The following is a 23,686-nucleotide window of genomic DNA, read 5'->3' on the forward strand; positions in this document are numbered from 1 at the left end:
ACTCTCACAGCATATGGAGATTCCCAGGCTAGGGGTTTAATCGGAGATGTAGCCGGTGGCCTACGCCAGAGCCACAGCAACTCAGGATCTGAGCCACATCTGCGATCTACACCATAGCTCACGGCAATGCTGGATCCTTAACCCACTGAGCAAGGCCAGGGATACGAACCCTAAACCTCATGGTTCCTAGTCGGATTCATTAACCTCTGAGCCACGACAGGAACTCCTCAGGAAACTTTTAACATACCTGTGTGGGAGTTCCCGTCGTGGCGCAGTGGTTAACGAATCCGACTAGGAACCATGAGGTTGCGGGTTCGGTCCCTGCCCTTGCTCAGTGGGTTAAGGATCCGGCGGTGCCGTGAGCTGTGGTGTAGGTTGCAGACGCGGCTCGGATCCCGCGTTGCTGTGGCTCTGGCGTAGGCCGGTGGCTACAGCTCCGATTTGACCCCTAGCCTGGGAACCTCCATATGCCGCGAGAGCGGCCCAAGAAATAGCAAAAAGACAAAAAAAAAAAAAAAAAAAAAAAAAAAAATAACATACCTGTGTGGCTGGAGAAGAGAGGAAGAGGGAGGGAAAGAAGGAAGGAGAGACAGAGGACAGGGAGGAGGGAGAGGCAGAGAGAGAACAAAGGAAGTGGTAAGACTAAAGAGTTAGAGAAAGACTAGATCATTCAAAAAAAAAAATCTGAATGTTATTCTGAAACAAGGTTTTAAATAAAGGAGTAACCTGGTATTTGCATTTTTAGAGACCACTTTGATAACAATGTGGGAGATGAACTGAAAGAAGACAGGAGACCACCCTCACAGATAAGCAGGGGGATGAGGCTTAAATTAGAGCATTACAAACAGGAATAGAGAGGAGAGAGTGGACTCAACAGACATTCAGGAGATGAAATCAATAGGCTATTCGATGCCTATTTAAAAGTAATAGGAGTAGACTAGGATAGCTTTTAAGTTTCTGGCTTTGTGGACTAGGTTCATGACAGTCCCATTTACTAAGACAGAGAATGTAGAACCTGCAGGCTTAAAGAATGCGAGAATCCTTCACATTTAAGTTAGGTTACATTTTGGATATGTACATTTTGATGTGTCTAGGGGGCCATCAAATGGAGCTGTCCATTGCATTATTTGATATAAGGGTCAGAATTTGAAAAGTGGTATGAACTGAAGCTTTAGGATTCATTAGCACACAAGAGGTAGTTAAGACCCCTGGGGTAGGTAATATTTCTTAGGGAGAATAAATAAGGTGACAGGAGAAGAGCTGGCTGTAGAACCCAGGAGGACCCAACAACTGTGATGGGAGCCAACAAAAACGGCTAAGGCTACCAGAAAGGCACAGAACTAGAAGAATATGAATACTGTACTGTGAAAGTCAAGGAAAGAGAGGGCTTCAGGAAGGAAGCAGTCAATGGGTTAAGTGCTACAGAGACTTCATGTAAGTGTCCACTGTTTTTGGCAATAACATGTTATAAGGGGTCCCTGTCAGAGAAGTGTCAGCAAAGTGTTAAGGAGTATACACCTAATTGCAACAAACTGAAGGATAAATGGGACCTGGGAAATGAAAAGATAATTCACAAATAAATAAATACATGTAGTACATGATTTCAACTTCATTAGTGATGAAAATATAAATTAAGATACCTATCAAATTGGGAAATGATAATGCCCATTGTTGATGAAGTAATAGTAAAATGAACTCTCACAACTCTGGCAGAGTATAAATCAGTATACAGCCTTTTTAGAAGGTGAGCTGACACTACAATTTAAAGACTTCAAATTTATTCTACATTTTTTAAAGAATGTATCCTAATGAAATAACAGAATTAGGCACAGAGATTTATGTCCAAGAATGTTTATTTCCACTTTATTTATAATAGTATAATTGTACAAACAAAAGACATGTCCAATAATAGTGGGCAGTCAAATAAACTGCAGTATATCCACACCTAGGGATAGTGTGACTAAAACACTGCTGGTGTGGCAGACATTACTTGGACAACTTAGCAACAGGGTTTAACCTAAGGGTTTTTTTTTTGAGTTTCTGTCTCAATGAAAATACTTTTTACACTACTTAAACATAAGCACGACTTTGAATAGTTGGCTTCTTGTACTTTCAACAGTGCTGTTAGGTTTCTAACAGCTACACATCTTTTACATCCTTTTTGGGAAGGGGGAGCAGGAGCATATGACTTATATGTAAGTGACCACATGTCCCGGTTGGCTTGGGACAATCTATGTCCTAGTGTAATTATTAATATCACCCCTTTCGTTCTCAGGGGTGCCCTGGTTTGTATGATAAATTACATGGTAATTTTACTTATGCATCCAAACTAGGGAATACCATGCAGTTATCAAAACTCACGTTTTAGACTACTTGATGATGTGAGAAGGTACCAATGCTATATTAAGTAGAAAAGAAATTATAAAGCAGTAAATACATTATTTACAATTTTATACACTAAAATTGCTTTCATAGATGTATGAAAGACGAAAATGTTTACAGTGATTATCACTGAGTGGTGGAATTATCAATACCCTAATATTTTATTTTTATATTGTATTATCCAAATTTTCTATAATGAACATATGCTACCCTTACGGTTAAAAAAAAAAAAAAGCAGTGAGGAATAGGAGACAAGGAATGTAGATAACTCTTTTGGTTAAGGATAACAACCAGGAAGGTTATTGTTGCTGTTGTTTAGTAAGAAGGGGGAAAGTACAGGGAAAGAGCTGATAGAGAAGGAAAACTTAAAAGCGTAAATCATCAAAGAGAAAAGAATATTAAAAGAGTAAGGGATTAGGAGAAAAGGAGAGGGATGGAATCAAGAATACACATGAAGGGGAGTTCCCTGGTGGCCTAGCAGATAAAGTATCTGGCATTGTCACTGCCATGGCTCTGGTTATAGCTGGGGTGTGGGTTTGATCCCTGGCCTGGTAACTTTTGCATGCCGTGGGTGCGGCCAAGCAAAAATACACATGAAGGAAGTAGACAAGTTCAGGATAATGCACACCTCTTTCAAAGATTGGAGGAAAGGTGGGAAAAGTGACTAAAAAGTGTTCAGGAGTGGTGGAACAAAAGGTCTAACAAAAGCTTTAGCAACTCCTCCTTAACATAGAAGCACCACAGAGCTTAATAAGTATCAATTAATTTATTTAATTGAGTAGGTTCTTCATATCCATATTGCCTTTTTCTCACAGATAACCTCATAAAATTATGAACTTTTATACCCAACAACATGCCATTTTTTATTATATAGCTTCATGTTTCAGTTTTTATGAGATTTTTAAAGAATATTTTATTTTGTAGTTCAGATTGAACTTCAGTTTACTGAACAGCTTTGAAGAGCAACTCTTCATTAGAGAAGATTGCCCTGCTTGCTTCCCACCATCATCACAAACTTTCAGGGTGCTTGGAAGACCAAGGAGTCAAGGTCAGCTGTATGCCTCGTGTCAAGCCTTGATCCTCTTACCCGATAACAGGCGATTCCCAGTCCCAGCCAGGTGAGGCATGAAGGTGATCTCTTACAGGCTTGCAGGTAGGTTTTCTTCGCCTTTTCATACTGTAAGAAGACAGCACCACTAAACTATTATTCTTCTAGCATTGCTAGGACAATCATGGCGCTACTGTAATTGTATTCTATACCAATCTAAATTAGATGAGTCCTTGGATTATATATATATGGAAGTTCCCAGGTCAGGGATTGAACCTTCGCCACGGCTGTAACCAGAGCCACAGCAGTGACAATGCCAATCCTTAACCTGATGAGCCACTAGGGAATTCCAAGAGAAGTTTTACCTTCACAAGAAAATTGAAAGGAAAGTACAGAGATTTGCCATTTACCCCTTGTCCCCTCACATGCATAGCCTCTCCCATTATCAACATCCCCCAGCAGAGGGGTCATTTTGTTATAAATAATGAACATTAGCATATCATCATCACTCAAAGTCCACTGTTAACCCTATGGTTCACTGTTAGTGTTGTACATTTTACGTATGGACAAGGTGTGATGTCTTTCCCTCATTAGAGTATTTTCACTGATATATCAAGTCTCTGGGCTTCATCTACTCATCACTCTCCTTCCTCCAACTCCTGGAAATCACTGATATCTTTACTGTCTTCATGATTTTGCCTTTTCCAGAATGTCATCCGGTGGGAATCACACAGTACATAGCTTTCTCAGATTTGCTTCTTTTACTTAATAACAGGCATTTAAGGTTCCTTTGTGGGTTTTTTTTTTCATGCTTGATAGCTCCTTTTTTTTTTAATCATTGGGTAATATGCCATTATCTGGCTGTATCACAGATTTGTTTATCCACTTACCTACTGAAGGACATCTTGGTTGCTTCCAAATTTTGGCCCATATGAATAAAGTCACTATAAACATCCATGTGCAGGTTTTTGTGTTGACATGAGTTTTCAACTTTAGGAAAATAGAAGGAGCACAACTGCTGTATCTTATGTTAAGACTATTCTTGGTTTTGCAAGGTATTGCCAGAGTTCCCATCGTGGCTCAGCAGTTAATGAACCCAACTAGTATCCGTGAGGATGCAGGTTTGATCCCTGGCCTTGCTCACTGGGTTAAGGATCCAGCGTTTCCTTGAGCTGTGGTGTATGTCACAGACACAGTTTGGATCCCGCATTGCTGTGTCTGTGGTGCAGGCTGGCAGCTACAGCTCCAATTTGACCCCTAGCCTGGGAACCTCCATATGCCTCAGATGCAGCCCTAAAAAAGACTTAAAAAAAAAAAAAAAAAAGGAATCGCCATACTGTCTTCCAAAGTGGCTGTATCATTTTGCATTCCCACCAGCAATGAATGAGAGTTCTTGCTGCTCTATATACTTAACAGCATTTGGCTCTGTCAGTGTTCCAAATTTTGACCAGATTTTGGTGTATAGTGATACCACATTATTGTTCCAATTTGTATTTCCCTAATGACATGATGTGGAGCATCTTTTCATGTGCTTATTTGCCATCTGTATTTCTTCTTTGATGAGGTGTCTCTTAAGGTCTTTGGCCCATTTCTTAATGCAGTTGTTTTCTTATCATTCAGTTTTAAGAGTTCTTTGTATATTCTGAATAGTAATCCTTTAGCAGCTGTATCTTTTGTAAATATTTTTCCTAGTCCACAGCTTATCCTATCATTTTCTGGACTTTGTCTTTGGCAGAGCATACTTTTTTTTGCTATTGTTTTGTTTTGTTTTGTTTTTATGGCCACACCAATGGCATACAGAAGTTCCTGAGCCAGGGATTAAGTCTGAGTCAGAGCTGCAACCTACGCCACAGCTCTGGCAGTGCCAGATCCTTTAACCCACTGTACCAGGCTGTGGATCAAAACCTACACCCCTGCAGCAACTGAACTGCTGCAGTAGGATTCTTAACCCATTGTGCCACAGTGGGAACTCAGAGCATAAATTTTTAATTTCAGTGAAATCTAACTTATCAATTTTTTCTTTCATGGATCTTGCCTTTGTGGTTTAACCTAAAATGTCATCACCACATTCAGTATCATATAGGTTTTCTTCTGCATTATTTTCTTAGAGTTTTATAGTCGCATTTTACATTTAGGTCTATGATCCATTTTGAGTTAATTTTTGTGAAGGGTATAAGGTCTGCATCTACATACATATTTTTTGCATGTGAATGTCTAGTTTTTCCACCTCCATTTGCTGGAAATATTATCTTCTCTGCTGAATTATATTGCCTTTGCTCCTTTATCAAAGATCAGATGATTATATGTATGTGAGTCTATTTCTGGTCTCACTGTTCTGTTCCATTGATCTATTTGTCTGTTCTTTCACCAATACCACACTGTCTTGCTTACTGTAGCTATAAAGCAAGTCTTGAAGTCAGGCAGGGTCAGTCCACCACTTTTATTTATTTCTTTCAATATTGTATTGGCTATTTGGGGCTTGGATTATATTTTTATATCTATTTTAAGGACGCTATCGCAAGAAGACTAGTGAGAGGAAGAAAGACCAAATTAAAGGGCAGACCGATGTAGAATCAGTCCCAAAGACATTTATAGTCTCTGTAAGAGTTGAGGCAAGGAGTTACACTGAAAGTTCTGAATGACCACAAAGATTATCTGAATTCTGCCTAGACATTATAGATTATCCCCTTTCACTTAAAAGCAACACTATATGGTGGAATGACAGATACAGAAGCTCTGAACTAAGGGGTATACTTGATAGAGACTCATTATTTTAAGATTTTGTGGTTGTAAAAGGTCTTAGAAGCTCTCTACAGAAGTCTAAGAGACATTTAGAAAAACTCAAAAAACAAGCTTCCTGAAGAAATAGCCCACAAAGTACTACTTATCTTGTAATTCTGATGTGGTAGATGGAGCTATAGTTGAGCCTCAGTAAAGAGCCTAAGAACTGCTTGCCTAGGGACTGCTTAAGTCAGTAGCTCTGTGAGGATACAGCTTGCATTGACATCAGAAGGAAAACTTTTTAAATTCACTGCAATGGGATATTGGTTTTTCTCTCAAGCCTATGTAAATTTTCCTCCTTAAATTATAAGGCATCGAAACTTCTTGTTGCTGTTGTTGTTTTGTTTTAAATAAAATAGTGTGTCCTGGAAGGATAAATGAAATGAAGCCAAAACAAAAGCAAAGGTCTCTAGCAGAATGTTGATAATTGTTGAAGTAGGAGGGTGCATCCACGTTGGTTCATTCTACTACCCATAACTAATCTAACTTACCAATTGGTATGCATTTAAAATTTTCCATAGGAGAGAATTTCTTTTAGAAGACCTTGGGGTGTTTCATAAAATAGAGAGAGGAAGTGTGGAGAGGAAGTGCTGAAGAGTCATATCAGAGTGCCTTGTGGAATGAGGTTAGCCTTAGCTGAATTAAATATAACCTTTTGTGTTGAGGAGGAAGTTTGCAGAAGTTCTCTTCTTTTCTTTTTTTTACAGCCACACCTGCAGCATATGAAAGTTCCTGACTCAGGGGTCAAATTGGAGCCGCAGCAACACTGGATCCAGGCCACATCTGCGACTTACTCCAGAACTTGTGGCAACGCCAGATCTGTAACCCAGGGATCAAACCTGCATCCTCACAGAAGCAACCTGCTGAGCCACAACAGGAACTCCTGAAGAGGTTCTTTTGACGCCATAACACTTTCTGTTAGTTAAGCCAAGAATATTTCTACTATTGCTAATAAAGGAAAGTTAGCTAAAGTAACACTTACTGAGTTCTTAACACCTTTTTAGGTATCATAATGGTTAAAACCAGATTCTAGTATTAGACTGCCTAGGTTGGAATCCTGCTTCTAATATTACTGGTTATCTGATGTTGACACGTCACGTTACCTTTGGATGTAAAAGTGTCATTATCACATCACTATTTTTAGTCCACAAAGATGGATGTTAATGCTTGAACTGTAACCAAGTCCCAGACCATGACCCAATTTACAAAGTCACTCCCCATCATTTATCCCTTACCTCTTTCTCTTCCAGGTATATGTGCCCCAGTCGCAGGAAGATGAAGTGCATCTCAGAAGCATCTACTACAAAGCTAACAGTTCGCTCATAGCATGCCTTGGCCTCAGCATGATTTCCACTCAGAAAATAGAGATGGCCCTTCACGCCCCAGACGTTAGGGTTCTAAGAAAGTGAAGAACTTGGAATGAGGTGGTATTGAAAAGTACCTTAGTGATCTCTGTTTAACATTTAAATTTAGATTAAGTCCCTGTTCTTTTACAGATTAGAAAGAGGGCTGGCCATTCAGTTGCACTGGGAGATAGTTCTAGGACTACACTCTCATTTTCTTCTCACATTCTTTAAAACCATTTTGCTTTTAGGGTAAATATTAAGAAAGATATTCAAGCATAACCATGACGGTGTTCCCAATAAGAAAGCAGAAGTTCAGGAAACTTGAAATAGACAAACTATCTGTTAAAGAGCTGTCCTTATCCTTTCTCTGCCCTTTTCAAAATTAAGAAAAACAAATGGTCTCTTCAATAAGTGGTGCTGGAAAAAATTAACAGGTACATGTATAAGAATGAAATTAGAACATTCTCTAACACCATAAACAAAAATAAACTCAACATTGATTAAAGATTTAAATATAAGGCCAGATACTATAAAACAAGAGGAAAACACAGGCAGAAAAATTCTTTAGCATAAATCGCAGCAACATCTTATTTACCTCCTAGAATAAGGTCAATAAAAACAAAAATAAACCAAGGGGACCAAATTAAAGTCAAAAGGTTTTGCACAGCAAAGGAAACCACTAAAAAAGCAAAAATGCAACTCAGAGAATGGGAGAAAATCTCTGCAAATGATGCAACAGGCAAGGGCCTAATCTCCAAAACATGCAAACAGCTTGTACAACTCAACAACAAAAAAACAAACAACCCAATCAAAAATGGGCAGAAGATCTAAACAGACATTTCTCCAAAGAAGACATACAGTTAGCCAGTAGGCACATGAAAAAACGCTTAATATCATTAATTATTAGAGAAATGAAAATCAAAACTATAATGAAGTACCACCTCACTCCAGTCAGAATGGCCATCATTAACAAGTCAACAGATAACAAATGCTGGAGAGAGTGTGGAAAAAACGGAACCCTCCTTCACTGTTGGTGGAAATGTAAATTGGTACAACCACTATGGAGAACAGTATGGAGGTACCTCAGAAAACTAAATATAGAACTACCATATGACCCAGCAATCCCACTCCTGGGCATATTCCAGATAAAACTTTTATTGAAAAATATACATGCACCCATATGTTCACTGCAGCACTATTCACAATAGCCAAAACATGGAAACAACATAAATGTCCACTGACAGCTTAATGGATTAAGAATATGTGGTACATACATACAATGGAAAACTAAGCTGTAAAAAAGGACAAAATAATGCCATTTGCAGCAACATGATACGACTAGGGATTCTCATACTAAGTGAAGTAAGTTAGAAAGAGAAAGACAAATACCATGTAATATCTCTTATATATAGAATCTAAAATATGACACAAATGATCCTATCTATAAAACAGAAACAGATCACAGACATGGAGAACAGACTTGTGGTTGCTAGAGGAGGTGGGGAGAGGGAGTGGGAGGGATGGGGAGTTTGGGGTTGGTAGATGCAAGCTATTACATCTGAATGGATGAGCAATGGGGTCCTGCTACACAGCACAGGGAACTATGTCCAATTGCTTGGGTTAAAACATGATGGTCGATAGTATTTTTAAAAAAATAGGAGTCCAGTTGTGACTTAGCAGGCTAAGAACCCAACTAGGATGTGGGTTCAACCCCTGGCTTCACTCAGTGGGTTAAGGACCTGGCACTGCTGCAAGCTGCAGTGTAGGTCACAGATGTGGCTCAGACCCCGTGTTGCTATGGCTGTGGCATAGGCCAGCAGCTACGACTCTGATTGGACCCCCAGCCTGGGAACTTTCATATGCTACAGGTGCAGCCCTAAGAAAAAAAAAAAAAAGAATGTACATGCATATATATATATGTATATGTATGACTGGGTCACTTTGCTATACAGCAGAAATTGAAGCAATATTGTAAACCAACTATACTTTAATAAAAAAATTTTTAAAAAGAAAAACAAATGGAAGGAAATAGATACATGCGTTTACCAACAGCTGATGACCCACACTTTTAATAACCAGAAAGCTACCTGTGATATGGCATCACCACCTTTAAGAAAGCCTTCTCCAAACTAAACTTAAGACACTCTAGAGAAAGTTATTACCAGGTAGTCCATCTGCGCTGCTTGTTGGAGGTATTCCTCTGCTTTAGCAAAGTCCTTCTTGAGAAGGTGTGTCTGAGCCAGAACCAGGTAATACTCACAGCTTGGGCCTCCTTGAGGGCAGAGTAGCTCATGTGCAAGCACTCTGTGTACATACTGCAGGGAAAAATCAGATTATAAGAAACATGTAATGCCTGCATTGTGTCAATCCCATAGCTCTCATGATTGAAGATTATGTCTCTGATAAAAAATTATAAGCAACATATTATAGAATGAAATGATTATCAATTTCAAAAGGTTATAGATGGATTATAAACATTCAGCACATCATGGTTCCATTACCAGCTACTCACTTAGTAACATTTCCAAGTGAATTATCTGCAATACTATATAATTCTGGTCTTGCTGATCATACTAGATGAGTTTTAGCCTATTGTGTAGCAGACAAAGGCATTTCATCAGCTATCCCATTTAAACACAAGGTAATATTTTCAGGCAGCTGTAACTGTAAGGAAACTTAGAGGAAGGGAAAACCTCCCTTTCTAAAATTCTAGACTCAGGAGCTCAGAAACATAAACGTCTGCTTCTAAAACACTCTCAAACATTTGCTGTATTTATACTTTGGGCTATTCTTTTTTATCCTTTTTAAGGCCACACCTGTGGCATATGGAAGTTCCCAGGCTAGGAGTCAAGTCAGAGCTGCCTATGCCACAGCCACAGCAATGCCAGATTCGAGCCACATCTGTGACCTATGCCACAGCTTGAGGCAATGCTGAATCCTTAACCCACTGAGCCAGGCCAGGGATCAAATGTGCATTCTCATGGACACTATGTTGGGTTCTTAATCAGCTTAGCCACAATGGGAACTCCCTATTCTTTGTTTTTAATACTATACAAAGCCTCCAAACTTGATAAAGTCATATTGTCATACTTGCTAAGTAGAGGGGGAAACCTTTCTTTTCTTCTTCCTCTGTTCTCATCTTAGTCTCTAATACAGACACTTCCAGTAATATTTTATTTATTTATTTATTTATTTATTTATTTATTTATTTTGTCTTTTTGGGCCGCTCCCACGGCATATGGAGGTTCCCAGGCTAGGGGTCGAATTGGAGCTGTAGCCACCGGCCTACACCAGAGCCACAGCAATGTGGGATCCGAGCCGCGTCTGCAACCTACACCACAGCTCACGGCAACGCCGGATCGTTAACCCACTGAGCAAGGGCAGGGACTGATCCCGCAACCTCATGGTTCCTAGTCGGATTCGTTAACCACTGCGCCACGACGGGAACTCCTCCAGTAATATTTATACCTTTTTAGGAAAATACTGGTAGGGGAAAACTCTGTAGCTGTTCTTCTACCTGTATTCTTGCTCTTGGACATGGGGAAAAAGTGATTGATTTAATCAGGGAGACAGAAAGCCTGTTTCTCTGTTTGAAAGGTTAATATGTTAAAGGCTCCTGTTTAATAGGCCCACTCCCACCACATTCATAATTTTTGCCCTTTCTTGAGCTTGCCCACCCTCAAACGGAGCATGTACTCTGCAGGTTGAAGGCCAACTCTTGGCTTCTGGACCTTGCTCTTTCTCTTACTCCTTGCTTCATGGATATGTTTCTTATTTCCTAAATAGGAGATAGATCCTGTAGGATGCTCTTCTCTGGGAGGAGACTGAAATTTTCCAGCTGTTACACCTGTGACTGCATGATATAAGTCAACTCCGAAAGCAGTCACATCACCAGCCCAGTTTTACCAATAAAAAAATAATATTTTGGGAGTTCCCGTCATGGCTCAGTGGTAACGAACCTGACTAGTATCCATGAGGATGTGGGTTTGATCGCTGGCCTTGCTCAGTGGGTTAGGGATCCAGCTTTGCCATGAGCTGTGGTGTAGGTCGCAGATGCAGCTCAGATCCCACATTGCTGTGACTGTGGCATAGGCTGGCAGTTACAGTTTTGATTCGACCCATAGCCTGGGAACTTCCACATGCTGCAGGTGAGGCCCTAAAAAGACCCCCCAAAAATATTTTATTCCCCAATATAGCACTGTGTATCTATTTCCAATTGGCTCAGTACCTGAAAAAGAAGAAAGGTATTATTAGGCTCCTGTGAACCCATAACACTCAAATAATATGAGTTCCTATAATAAAGTGACATCAGGCTACATATGACTCAGAGTCTGATTTTGCTTTGCTGGTATTCTATAGGGAACAGACTTGCAGTGAGGTCTCCTGATGCTCTCTGCAGAGAGTAGTTCATGTTTGAATGTTTATCCTATTGGGCCAATAGTATGCTCTCAAAAGCATATTTTTTCAGAGTTCCCCTTGTGCCCCAGCGGGTTAAGGACCTGAGGTTGTCTCTGTGAGAATATGAGTTTGATCCCTGGCCTTGCTCATTGGGTTAAAGTTCCTGTATTGCTGCAAGCTGCAGCAGAGGTCGCAGATGTGGCTTGGATATGGTGTTGCCGTGGCTGTGGTGTAGCCCTCAGCTACAGTTCTGATTCGACCCCTAGCCCAAGAACTTCCATATGTTGCAGGTGCGGCATAAATTGTTTTTTTTTTTTTAAAAAAGTGTAATTTTTTTCCCCAAAACATCCAAAACAGGAATGTTCCCCTTCTTTGCCACACTCATGGAACGTGGAAGTTCCAGAGCCAGGGATCAAACTCATTCCACAGCAGTGACCCAGACCACAGCAGTGACAACACCAGATCCTTAACCTGCTCAGCCACAAGAGAACTCCCACAAAAGCATATCTGATTTCTGCATCATGCACATTTAAGCCTGCAAAGACATCATTATGATTGAATAAACGGTTCATTAAAATGTTTTCATTTACTTGCCCTTTTCCAAATATTCTGACCTGCACAGCATTGACTTTCATCAAGAAGCGTATGGTCTCCATGAAGATGGTGATAGGAGTTTGGGAAACACTATAAGGAGTAGGTTGCAGACAAGTTGATGACTCTTGCCATTTTGATGCTTCTGAAAATATTACATTAAAATAATAGACAATTAGATGTAAGGGAAAAATTCAGAAGCTCAGACACATAGCAGGGAGAATATTCTACTCTAATATAGGAGCGAAATTATAATCTTGAAAGCAATAGACTACTCTATCGCAGTGGTCCCCCAAAGAGGAGACCTCAAAGGTTCTCTAGGTTAGTCTACTGGTGGTTCCAAATGCAGGCTGAATGAAATGACTTTTTTTTTTTTTAAGTATTCAGATCTTCCTGAATGTGAAACAGATCTACAGATACTCTAAATCTGTAAATATTCTAAAAATAAAAATTCATTGTTAGAAAATCACAGAACTATGGTTGACTATTACTCTGAACTAAATATAAATCCTTGCTATTGAAAGAGTTGCATCATACTGAAATTGGATTTCAAAGACTAGCCTCATATGAAGGAACTTAGACAATATTACAGATAAACTAATCAATCTTAAACTGGTTAAGATTGCCATTTGGGTCATCATAAGAGTTTTCATGATTTTCTAGTTTGTTTATCCTTGTCTTTCAAGTGGAAATATTTATTCCAATTTTTTTATATAGCCATATCTGCAGCATATGGAAGTTTCCAGGCCTCGGATTGAATCCCAGCCACAGCTGCAGCAACAGAGAACCCTTTAACCCACTGTGCCAGGCCAGGGATTGACTGCCTCTAAATACCTTTTTTTGGTGGTATTTCCTTGAGAAATGAGTTGGATGGTTTTTGGCTGGTATTTGGATCCTGAGATTGTACAGACAAAATGGGTTCATGTGAATCAGACTTCAGGTGAGAGGATTCATCAAGAAATTCATCCAGAACAGATAATGGAGCTCCTGGACCCAAAAAGATTAAATTTTAATAAGAAAAACATCTTTCTACATTGTGTATTAAAAGTTATTACAGGAGATAAAATACAATTAATTTCCAAAGCATAGGAAACATATTCCCTAGATAATGCAAGGAAAGACTTGTTTTGCAGACTTTTCATATTTCTGAATAATTTAAAGAGTGAAAGCTAAACTTACAGCACAGTTCCTACCACTGTGATCCCCTAGTCCAACCCTGCTGCTAGCCCATGTCATGATAATGTCAAACAAGTGTCTATTACAAAAGCTATATACTAAACCCAGAATCTCAAGAATCCAGAGAAAAAGGTTAACATATTTTTAGATAACATTAAAACCTTTGAAGGATAGGGATTCTATTTTATCTCATTGTTCAAAAACCATCATGATGTAAGTAGCTATATTTGAACATGACTATATGCCAGGTATTATCACGAGACATGTTTCTACAATATTTTCTTAGCCTCTTTGCTGAAAACTCCATCTTGTCCTGCCTTACTTTACCCCATATTCCTGCTTGAAAAACAGTTGCAATGCTGGTAAATGACTTAAGCTTAAGAACAAGGACCTAAAGGCATAAGTTATTCATATATGGTCAGCTGAATGAGGACATAATGCATTGGTCTAGGCATGCCAGATTGGCACACTATTTGCACAGTATGATATGTCCACTAAAGAATAAGAGGAAGATGAGCCTCATGGCCCCAAGGGATTCATGAGGGGTCGCTAGCAGGATATGCATTAGCAAAGACAACCGAGGTGCAAACCTAGGCACGATGGGTTGCTGCAGATAGGCATGCTGTCTGCAGAGGCACAATGGTGATTCTCTAGAATGCTATGCATAGATAGCTGACGCCAAGCGTCCTCAATGCTAATGATTATTAAATGCCTAAAGGTCAGAATAAAAGCTTAATCAGCTACCGGCTATGCGACATTTAAAATAATTTTTAAAAACCTATATCCTGCACCTACAACCCCCTCCTCACTTGACATAATCTTAAAGAGCACAATAGAAGCAGTGTGGTTTCTTGAGGCGGGGCTCTTGGTCCCTGAGACCTTGAGTCCTCCTGTTCCCACCTTTAATTAAGATAAATGTCTCTGTGTCTTGTTTTATGTTAATTTTTTCCTTAAGTTTCACAGCACCCGTTCTTCAGCCCTAACCTGCTAAGCTGGTCTTGGCAAGATATTATACTTGAGGAAGATGAGCCTCATGGCCCCAAGGGATTTATGAGGGGTCGTTAGCAGGACATGCATTAGCAAAGACAAGAATTTGTGATATATAATCTTATTTACTTTTCATAACACTATGAGATATATTTGTTATGCTCCATTACACAAAGTAAACCACAAAACAGTTAATAATTTTATGAAGCTCTTAAACATGCCATGTTGCCTCTCAAATAAACAAATATTTTAAGAATAAAAAGCAGGAGCTCCCATTTTGGCTCAGCAGGTTAAGAGGTCAACATGGTCTCCATGAGGATGCAGGTTCAATCCCTGGTCTCACTCAGTAGGTTGAGGATCTGGCATTGCCATAAGCTGCAGTGTAGGCTGCAGATGTGTCTCGGATCTGGGGTTGGCTGTGGCTGTGGTATAGGCTGGCAGCTGCAGCTCAGATTTGACCTCTAGGCTGGGAACTTCCACAGGCCACAGATGTGGCTGTAAAAAAGAAAAAAGAAAAGCAATACCAGTTAGGAAATGATCAGTGCTAGCTGGCTCTGAATCAGAAGAGGTCATTCTCAGCTGAAAAAAAAGATATGGCTTTTTAAAATATTTAGATATTGGATAGGTTGAGAAGGAGGAGCTAAAGCATGGAAGTAGTAAATGTATTATCTTATTGAGTACTGAGAATGGCAGAGCAAAGTTAAGAAAAGGTAGGTTGGGACTAGACTGTACTATTTAAATTCTAGAACTTTTCTTCTATAGGCAAAAGAAGAGTGTTACTATGAAAAGTTTTGAGCAGAAAAATTAGAGGATGAAAATGGTATTTTTATGAAGATTACTCTTACAATACTACGCAGTAAAAAGAAAAAATGTTGATGGAGCAAAGAGGTCTATGATAAAGCTTCTACAGCATTCTGGATATTTGATAATGGATAGTAGTGTAAATCTAAAGGGAAGATATATGGGGTATTTTGAAAGAGAACCAACTGGTCTGGGAAATAAACTTGATACAGAGATGGGCAAAAGCTCAAGTAAGCAAGTAAGAAGAAGCAGAGATGACTCTGAGATCATGAGCTTGGGTACCTGATATAATGATGCAGCGTCAAGTTCAGAGATGAGGTGCTGAGTTACTAGTAGAAAAACCCAACTGATGGGTCTGGAGGGATGTCAGGGTTAAAAATAGAAATTTGAGAGTTATCAGCATTGAAACAGAAACTACGATGGTAGGTGAGCTCTTAGAAAGTAAGACAGTATTATTGGGAAATAATTACACCTAATGGGTATGACAAGAAAGACAAACAAACAAAGGAAACCCAAACTACTGGAGATGGAGGCAAACCAACATGTATTTCAGGAAAAAGAGAGTGGTTAAATACTTCAGATTCATCATCAAGAAGCTACGATCTTAATTAAAAACAAAACAAAACAAAACAAAACTGAAGAGGTGGCCAAAATGGCAGAGTATTAGGACCCTGAACTCACTGCCTCGCATGGACACACCAAAATTACAACTACTTACAGAACAACTATCTATGAAAATTACACTGAGACTAGTAGAAAATATTGTCCACAACAAAAGACATAAAAAAAGAACCACACAGAGATGGGTAGGAGGGATGGGAACATGGTATAGTCAGGACCTACACCCCCCAGGCTGGTGACCTACAAGGCAAAATATCACAATTCTAAAGGTCCTCCCCAGAAGGAGCAAGGAGTCTGAGCCCTACATAAGGCTTCTCAACCTGGGGATCCTGCACCAGGAAGACAAGACCCCAGAACATCTGCCTTTGAAAACTAGTGGGGGTAGGATTGGGAGAGCCAAAGGACTACAGGAAATAGAGACTCTGATCTTAAAGAGCATGCACAAAATCTCACATCCTCCAAGTCCCAGCGCAGAGGCAATAGTTTGTAAGGAGCCTGGGTCAGACACATTTACTGATCTTGGAGAGCCTATTGGAGTGGCAGGCAACTGGCACTCCCTCTGCAGATGGAGACATTGGTGACAGCCATTTTGGGGTCATTCTACCATGATAACATTGGTATGGGCAAGTGACATTTTGGAATCCTCCCTCTAGCCTATTACCACTAGGGACTTGGCCCTATCCACCAGCGGATTGGTACATGCCATAAGCCCCCTTGGAGCTCACAAAGAGCTGTGCAAGGACACAGCCCTGTCCCACCAGTGGGGCAGCACTGGCTCTGAGTTCCCCTAGGCTGCACAGCCAACTACACAGGAAGCCTATCATGCCCCCCAGTGGGACCTCAGCCACACAAGGCATGGCCTCATGGACAACTGGGCCAGGGGCCAGCCCCATCTACCATCAGAACCACAGTAATTCACCTTGCCACAAAAGCAGGACACATGCAGCCCACATACAGGACATCTCTAGAGCACAGACCTCTAGTGACCAAAGAAGAGTGCACTGCAGGGCCCCACTGGACATTTCCCACATAAGTCCACTTCTTGAAGATTTGGAAATGTAACCAACCTACCTACCTTACACAGAGAAATAAACAGAGATTTGGGAAAAAAAATGAAGACAGAGATAAATATGTTACCAACAAAAGAACAAGATATAACTAAGTAAAAGAACTAAAAAATGTGGAGATAAGCAATCTACCAGATAAAGAGTTCAAGGTAATGATCATAAAAATGCTCAATGAACTTGGGAGAAGAATGGATAAACACAGTGAAAATTTCAACGAAGAGTTAGAATATACGAAAAAAAAACAAACAGCCAAAGAATACAATAAGTGAAATAAGAAGCACACTAGAAGAAATCAACAGTAGATTAGATGATACAGAGAAACAAATCAGCAAACTGAAATACACAGTAGTAGAAATCACCTAAGCTAAACTGAGAAAAGAAAAAAGAATTTTTTAAAAAACGATAATTTGAGACCTCTGGAACAACATCAAGCATGTTAAATTCACATTCTAGGGGTCTCAGGAGAAGGGAGAGAGAAAAAGGCAGAGACCTTATTTGAAGAAATAACAGCTGAAAAATTTCCTAACCTGGGGAAAGAAACAGATATCTTGGTCCAGGAAGCACAAAGAGTCGCAAACAGGTCCAGAACAAGACACAATATAATTAAAATGAAAAATTAAAGAGAGAAACTTTTTTTTTTTGTCTGTTTAGGACTACTGGTAGCCTATGAAGTTCCCAGGCTAGGGGTTCAAATTGGAGATGCAGCTGCTGGCTTACACCACAGCTTCACCCCTGCACTGGGGAATGCAGGATCTAAGCTGCATTTGTGACCTACACTGCAGCTTGCAGCAATGCCAGATCCTTAACCCACTGAGCAAGGCCAGTGATCAAACCTGAATCCTCACAGAAACTGTGTCAAGTTCTTAACCCAGAGCCACAACAGGAACTCCAAAAGATAGCATCTTAAAAAGAAGCAAGAGGAAAGCAAATAGTTACATATAAGGGAATTCACATAAGACTATCCAGGGACTTTTCAGCATAGACTTTGCAATCTAGAAGGAAAAGGCATGATATATTTAACATGAAGAAAGAACAAAAACCTATAATCAAGAATGCCTTACCTGACAAGGTTATTCAGATCTGAAGGAGAGCTAAAAAGTTTTACAGACAAGCAAAGGTTAAAAGAGTTAAGCACCATTAAATCAGCTCTACAAAATGTTAAAGGGACGTCCCTAAGTGGGACGTCTCTAAGTGGAAAAGAAAAGACATCAGCTGAAATTACAAAAATTATGCAAAGAAAAGTCTCATTGATAAAGGCAAACATAGTAAAGGCAGTCAATCAACCATTTATAAAACTTCTGGGAAGGTTAAAGGGTAAAAGTAATAAAATCATTTACATAAACAAAAATAGTTAAGGGATACACAAAAGAAAAAGATGTAAAATATGACATAAAATCATTAATTGTGGGGGAGTAAGAATGTAGGGTAGTTAAACTACATTCAAAATTAAGAGATCGTATATACATAAGTTGTACATATATATAAGTTGTTATATATGAACTTCATGGTAACCACAAACCAAAAAATCTATCATAAGTATACATACAACAAAGAGAAAGGAATCCAAACATAACACTACAGGTAGTTATCAAATCAGAAGGAAAAAAGCAAAAGAACAAAGGACACAAAGAGCTACAAAAACAGCCAGAAAACAATTAACGAAATGGCAATACATACCAATAATTACTTAAATGTAAAAGGACTAAATGCTTCAGGCAAAATACAAAGTGGATGAATAGATTTTTTTTAAAGACCCATGTATAGGCTATTTGCTGCCTACAATAGACTCAATATAGATCTAAAGACACACACATATTGAAAGTAAGTAAATAATAAAAGATATTCCATGTAAATGGAAATGAAAAGAAATCTGGGGTAGCAAGACTTAACATGAGACAAAACAGACTTTAAAACAAAGAATATAACAAGAGACAAGGACATTACATAATGATAAAAGGATCAACCCAACAAGTATAACCACTATAAATACATATACACCAAACTTAGATGCACCTAAAAACACAGAGCAAAAATTATCAACTATAAAGAGAGAAGCCAATACAATAATAGTAGGAAACTTTAACAACCCATATATCAATGGATAAATCATCCAGATAGAAAATAGGTAAGGAAACACTGGCCTTAAATTATACATTAGATCATATAAAATTAAGATATATGAACACTGCATCCCCAAAAAATCATTCTTTTCAAGTGCATATGGAACATTATCCAGGGTAAATCACATGCTGGGCCACAAAACAAATCTCCATAAATTTAAGACAAATGAAATCATATCAAGCACCTTTTCCAACCACAATGGTTTAAGACTGGAAATAAACTATAAAGAGAAAAGCTGCAAAAAAAAAAATGTAGAACTAAATAATATGCTACTAATTAAGCAATGGGTCACTGCTTAGAGGGAAGTTTGTTTTTTTATTTTATTTTATTTTATTTTATTTTATTATTGAATGCATGTATTAGAGAAGAATAAATATCTAAAATCAATGTTTTCACCTTAGGAAACTAGAAAAAGAAGATCAAATTAAATACAAAGTTACAAGAAAAGATATAATAAATATATGAGCAAAAAATCAATGAAATTAAAATGGCAAATAGAGAAATACATAAAACCAAAAGTTGGCTCTTTGAAAAAAATCAATAAAATCAATAAGCCTCTAGTCAGGCTAACTAACCAAAACAAAACAAAACAAAACAAAAAACACTCATATTAATAATATCAGAAATGAAAGAAGAGTCATAACTATAGATCCCATAGATCTATACTATTAAAAAGATAGTAAATAAATATTATGAACACTTCCACACCCACAAATTTGATAACCTAGATGAACCAATTTCCTAAAAAAAAACCCATGATCTTCCAAAATTTACAAAAGAAATAGACAATCTGAATACAACTATATCTATTAAATAAACTGAATCTGTATTAATAACCTTCCAACACCAAAAGCATCAGGATCAGATGGGTTCACTAGTGAAATTTCCCAAACATTTAAGGAAGAAATTACACCATTTCTATACAATATCTTTAAGAGGAAAGAAGCAGAAGGAATACTTCCTAACTCATTCTATGAGGCCAGTATTTTCCTAATACCAAAACTAGATAAAAACTTCACAAGCCAAGAAAACTTCAGACTATTATCTCTCATGAACATAGACTCAAAAATATGAACAAATATTAGCAAATCAAAACCAACAATGTATAAAAAGAATTACACACCATGACCAAATAGGATTTAACCCAGATACGTAAAGCTGATTGAACATTCAAAAATTGATTAATGCAATCAATAATATCAGCAGGAAAAAGAAGAAAAATCATCTGATCATATCAATAGGTGCAGAAAAAGCATTTGACAAAGTCCAACACCTTGTTGTCAAGATAAAAAGTCTCAGTGAACTAGGATTTGAGGAGAACTTCTAGACTTGATCAAAAGTACCTACAAAAACCTAGAGCTAACATCAGACTTAGTGGTAAGAAATTTTGAAGCTTTCCCACAAAGATCAGAAACAAGGGAAGGATGTCCCTTCTCACCACTGCTTTTCAACATCACACTGGAAGTTCTAGTTAATGCAATAAGACAAGGAAAAGAAATAGAAGGAATACAAGTTGGGAAGGAAGAAATACAACTGTCTTTGTTTGCAAAAGGCCTGACTGTCTATGTAGAAAATTCAAAATAACTGACCAAAAAATACTCTTGGAACTAATAAGCTATTATAGCAAAATTGCAAGATAAAAGCTTAATTAACAAAAGTTAATCCAGATACCAGCAACAAATAAGTGAAATTTGAAATTAAAAGCACAACACTGTATTATCATCCAAAAAATGAAAAACTTAGGTATAAATCTGAAAAAATATATACAGGTTCTGTACAAGGAAAACAACAATCTGTGATGAACTAAATCAAAGAACTAAATAAATAGAGAGATAGTCTATGCTCATGGATAGGAAGACTCACCATTGTCAGGATGTCAGTTCTTCCCAATTGGAACTCTATATTTAATGCAATTACAATCAAAATTCCAGAAAGTTATTTTGTGGATATCAAAAAACTGATTTTAGGAGTTCCCGTCGTGGCGCAGTGGTTAACGAATCCGACTAGAAACCATGAGGTTGAGGGTTCCGTCCCTGCCCTTGCTCAGTGGGTTAACGATCCGGCGTTGCCGTGAGCTGTGGTGTAGGTTGCAGACGTGGCTCGGATCCCGAGTTGCTGTGGCTCTGGCGTAGGCCGGTGGCTACGGCTCCGATTCAACCCCTAGCCTGGGAATCTCCATATGCCGAGGGAGCGGCCCAAGAAATAGCAACAACAACAACAAGAAAAAGACAAAAGACAAAAAAAAAAAAAAAAAAAAACTGATTTTAAACTTTATATGGAGAGGCAAAAGACTCAGAACAGCCAACATAATACTCAAGGAGAACAAAGTCGGATACTAACCCAATCTGACTTTAAGACTTACAAAGCTGCAGTAATAAAGAGAGTGTGGTACTGACAAAAGAATAGGCAGACGGATTGGTGGAATAGAATAGAGAGCCCAGAAATAGACCCACATAAATACAAACAGATCTTTGACCAAAAAAAAAAAAAAAAAAAAGAAAGAAAGAAAAGAAACAAAACAAATCAACCCCACAAAAGTAATACAATGGAGCAAAGATAGGCTTTTCAAAAAATGGTGGAACAGCTGGACATCTAGATGCAAAAAAAAAAGAGTCTAGACACAGACCGCATAGCTTCACAAAAATTAACTCAAAACAGATCATAGGGAGTTCTCTGATGGCCTAGCAGGTTGAGGCTCCTGCGTTCTCACCGCTGTGGCTCTGGTTGCTGCTGTGCGGCGTAGGTTCAATCCCTGGCCCAGGAATTCCCACATACTGCCTGTGTGGCAAAAAAGAAAAAAAAAAATACAAAAAAAAAAAAAAAAACACGAGAGAACCTGAAATAAACGTTGCAGCTCTCATTTAAAACAAACAAACAAACAAACAAAAAGATCATAGAGCTAAATATAAGATGCAAAAACCATAAACCTCCTAAAAGATAATATAAAAGAATACCTAGATTACATTGAGTATGGCTTTTTAGATAGGATGTCAAAGGCATGATCCATGAAAGAAAGAATTGACAAGCTGGACTTCATTGAAATTAAAAATGTATGCTCTCCAAAGGATAATGTGAAGAAAATGAGAAGATAAGCCATTGGACTTGGAGAAAAATATTTGCAAAAAACACATCTAATAAAAGACTTAATCAAAAAATACAAAGAGCATTAAAACTCAACAATAAGAATATAAACAACTCAATTAAAAAATGGCCAAAGACTTTAATACATCTTACCAAAGAAGATATATAGATGGTACAGAAGTATATAAGATACACATATCATCTGTCACCAGGCATGCTGATAATGGGGAAGAAAGACTATGTATGTGTGCATGTGTGGAGGCCAAGAAGTATACATGAAATCTCTTTACCTTCCCTTTTTTTTTTTTTTTTTTAATTTTATGGCTGCACGCATGGCATACAGAAGTCCCCAGGGAAGGGACTGAATCTGAGCTACAGCTGCAACCTACACTGCAGCTGTGGCAATGCCAGATCCTTTTGACCCACTGGATGGGGAATCGAACCCACACCTCCACAGCAACCTGAGGGGCTGCAGTCAGATTCTTAACCTACTGTGCCACAGTGAGAACTACTATAACTTCCCTTTAATTTACTATGAACCTAAAACTGCACTTAAAAATAAAGCTAGGAGTTCCCGTCGTGGCGCAGTGGTTAACGAATCCGACTAGGAACCATGAGGTTGCGGGTTTGGTCCCTGCCCTTGCTCAGTGGGTTAACGATCCAGCGTTGCCGTGAGCTGTGGTGTAGGTTGCAGACGTGGCTCGGATCCCACGTTGCTGTGGCTCTGGTGTAGGCCAGTGGCTACAGCTCCAATTCAACCCCTAGCCTGGGAACCTCCATATGCCGAGGGAGCGGCCCAAGAAATAGCAAAAAAAAAAAAGACAAAATAAATAAATAAATAAATAAATAAAATCTATTTAGGAGTTCCCGTCATGGCTCAGCGGTTAACCAACCCAACCAGCATCCATGAGGGTGTAAGTTAGATCCCTGGCCTTGCTCAGTGGGTTGTTCAGGATCCAGCATTGCCATGAGGTGTGCTGTAGGTCGCAGACATGGCTTGGATCTGGCAATGCTGTGGCTGTGGTGTAGGCCGGTGGCTACAGCTCCAGTTCGACCCCTAGACTGGGAACCTCCATATGCTGTGGGTGGGGCCCTAAAATAAATATATAAATAAATAAAGTCTATTTTAAAATAACAGATTAATACGTAAAAATGTTCTTATAAATTATTAAACCTAGATGAAACTGATGAACTCCTTAAAAGTGTAAATAACACAATATGAAATATAGAACACAAATACATTAAAGATTAAGAAAATGAAATGATAGTCAAACACCTCCCCCGAC

The 23,686-nt window shown here is 38.7% G+C and overlaps 1 protein-coding gene across 13 annotated transcripts in view; it reads right to left on the reverse strand.

Moving 5' to 3' along the window:
* Positions 1 to 23,686, reverse strand: part of CFAP70 (cilia and flagella associated protein 70) — a 123,793-nt gene that overhangs the window by 19,372 nt on the left and 80,735 nt on the right. For all 13 annotated transcript variants that reach the window (XR_014828098.1, XM_084997300.1, XM_084997299.1 and 10 more), the window contains 5 exons: positions 13,381 to 13,533; positions 12,570 to 12,691; positions 9,720 to 9,872; positions 7,447 to 7,608; positions 3,470 to 3,559 (listed from right to left, as the gene is read on the reverse strand). Coding sequence is in view for 12 of the 13 variants with exons in the window: in XM_084997300.1 (XP_084853426.1) it covers positions 3,470 to 3,559; positions 7,447 to 7,608; positions 9,720 to 9,872; positions 12,570 to 12,691; positions 13,381 to 13,533 (680 nt within the window). In the remaining variant the exon portion in view is untranslated. The remainder of the gene's footprint in view (positions 1 to 3,469; positions 3,560 to 7,446; positions 7,609 to 9,719; positions 9,873 to 12,569; positions 12,692 to 13,380; positions 13,534 to 23,686) is intronic.

Source organism: Sus scrofa, chromosome 14 (assembly GCF_054392235.1).
Source record: "Sus scrofa isolate SSC_HxYL_T2T_F1_AM1 chromosome 14, Sscrofa_HxYL_maternal_Yorkshire_Landrace_v2.0, whole genome shotgun sequence".
Taxonomy (NCBI): domain Eukaryota; kingdom Metazoa; phylum Chordata; class Mammalia; order Artiodactyla; family Suidae; genus Sus; species Sus scrofa.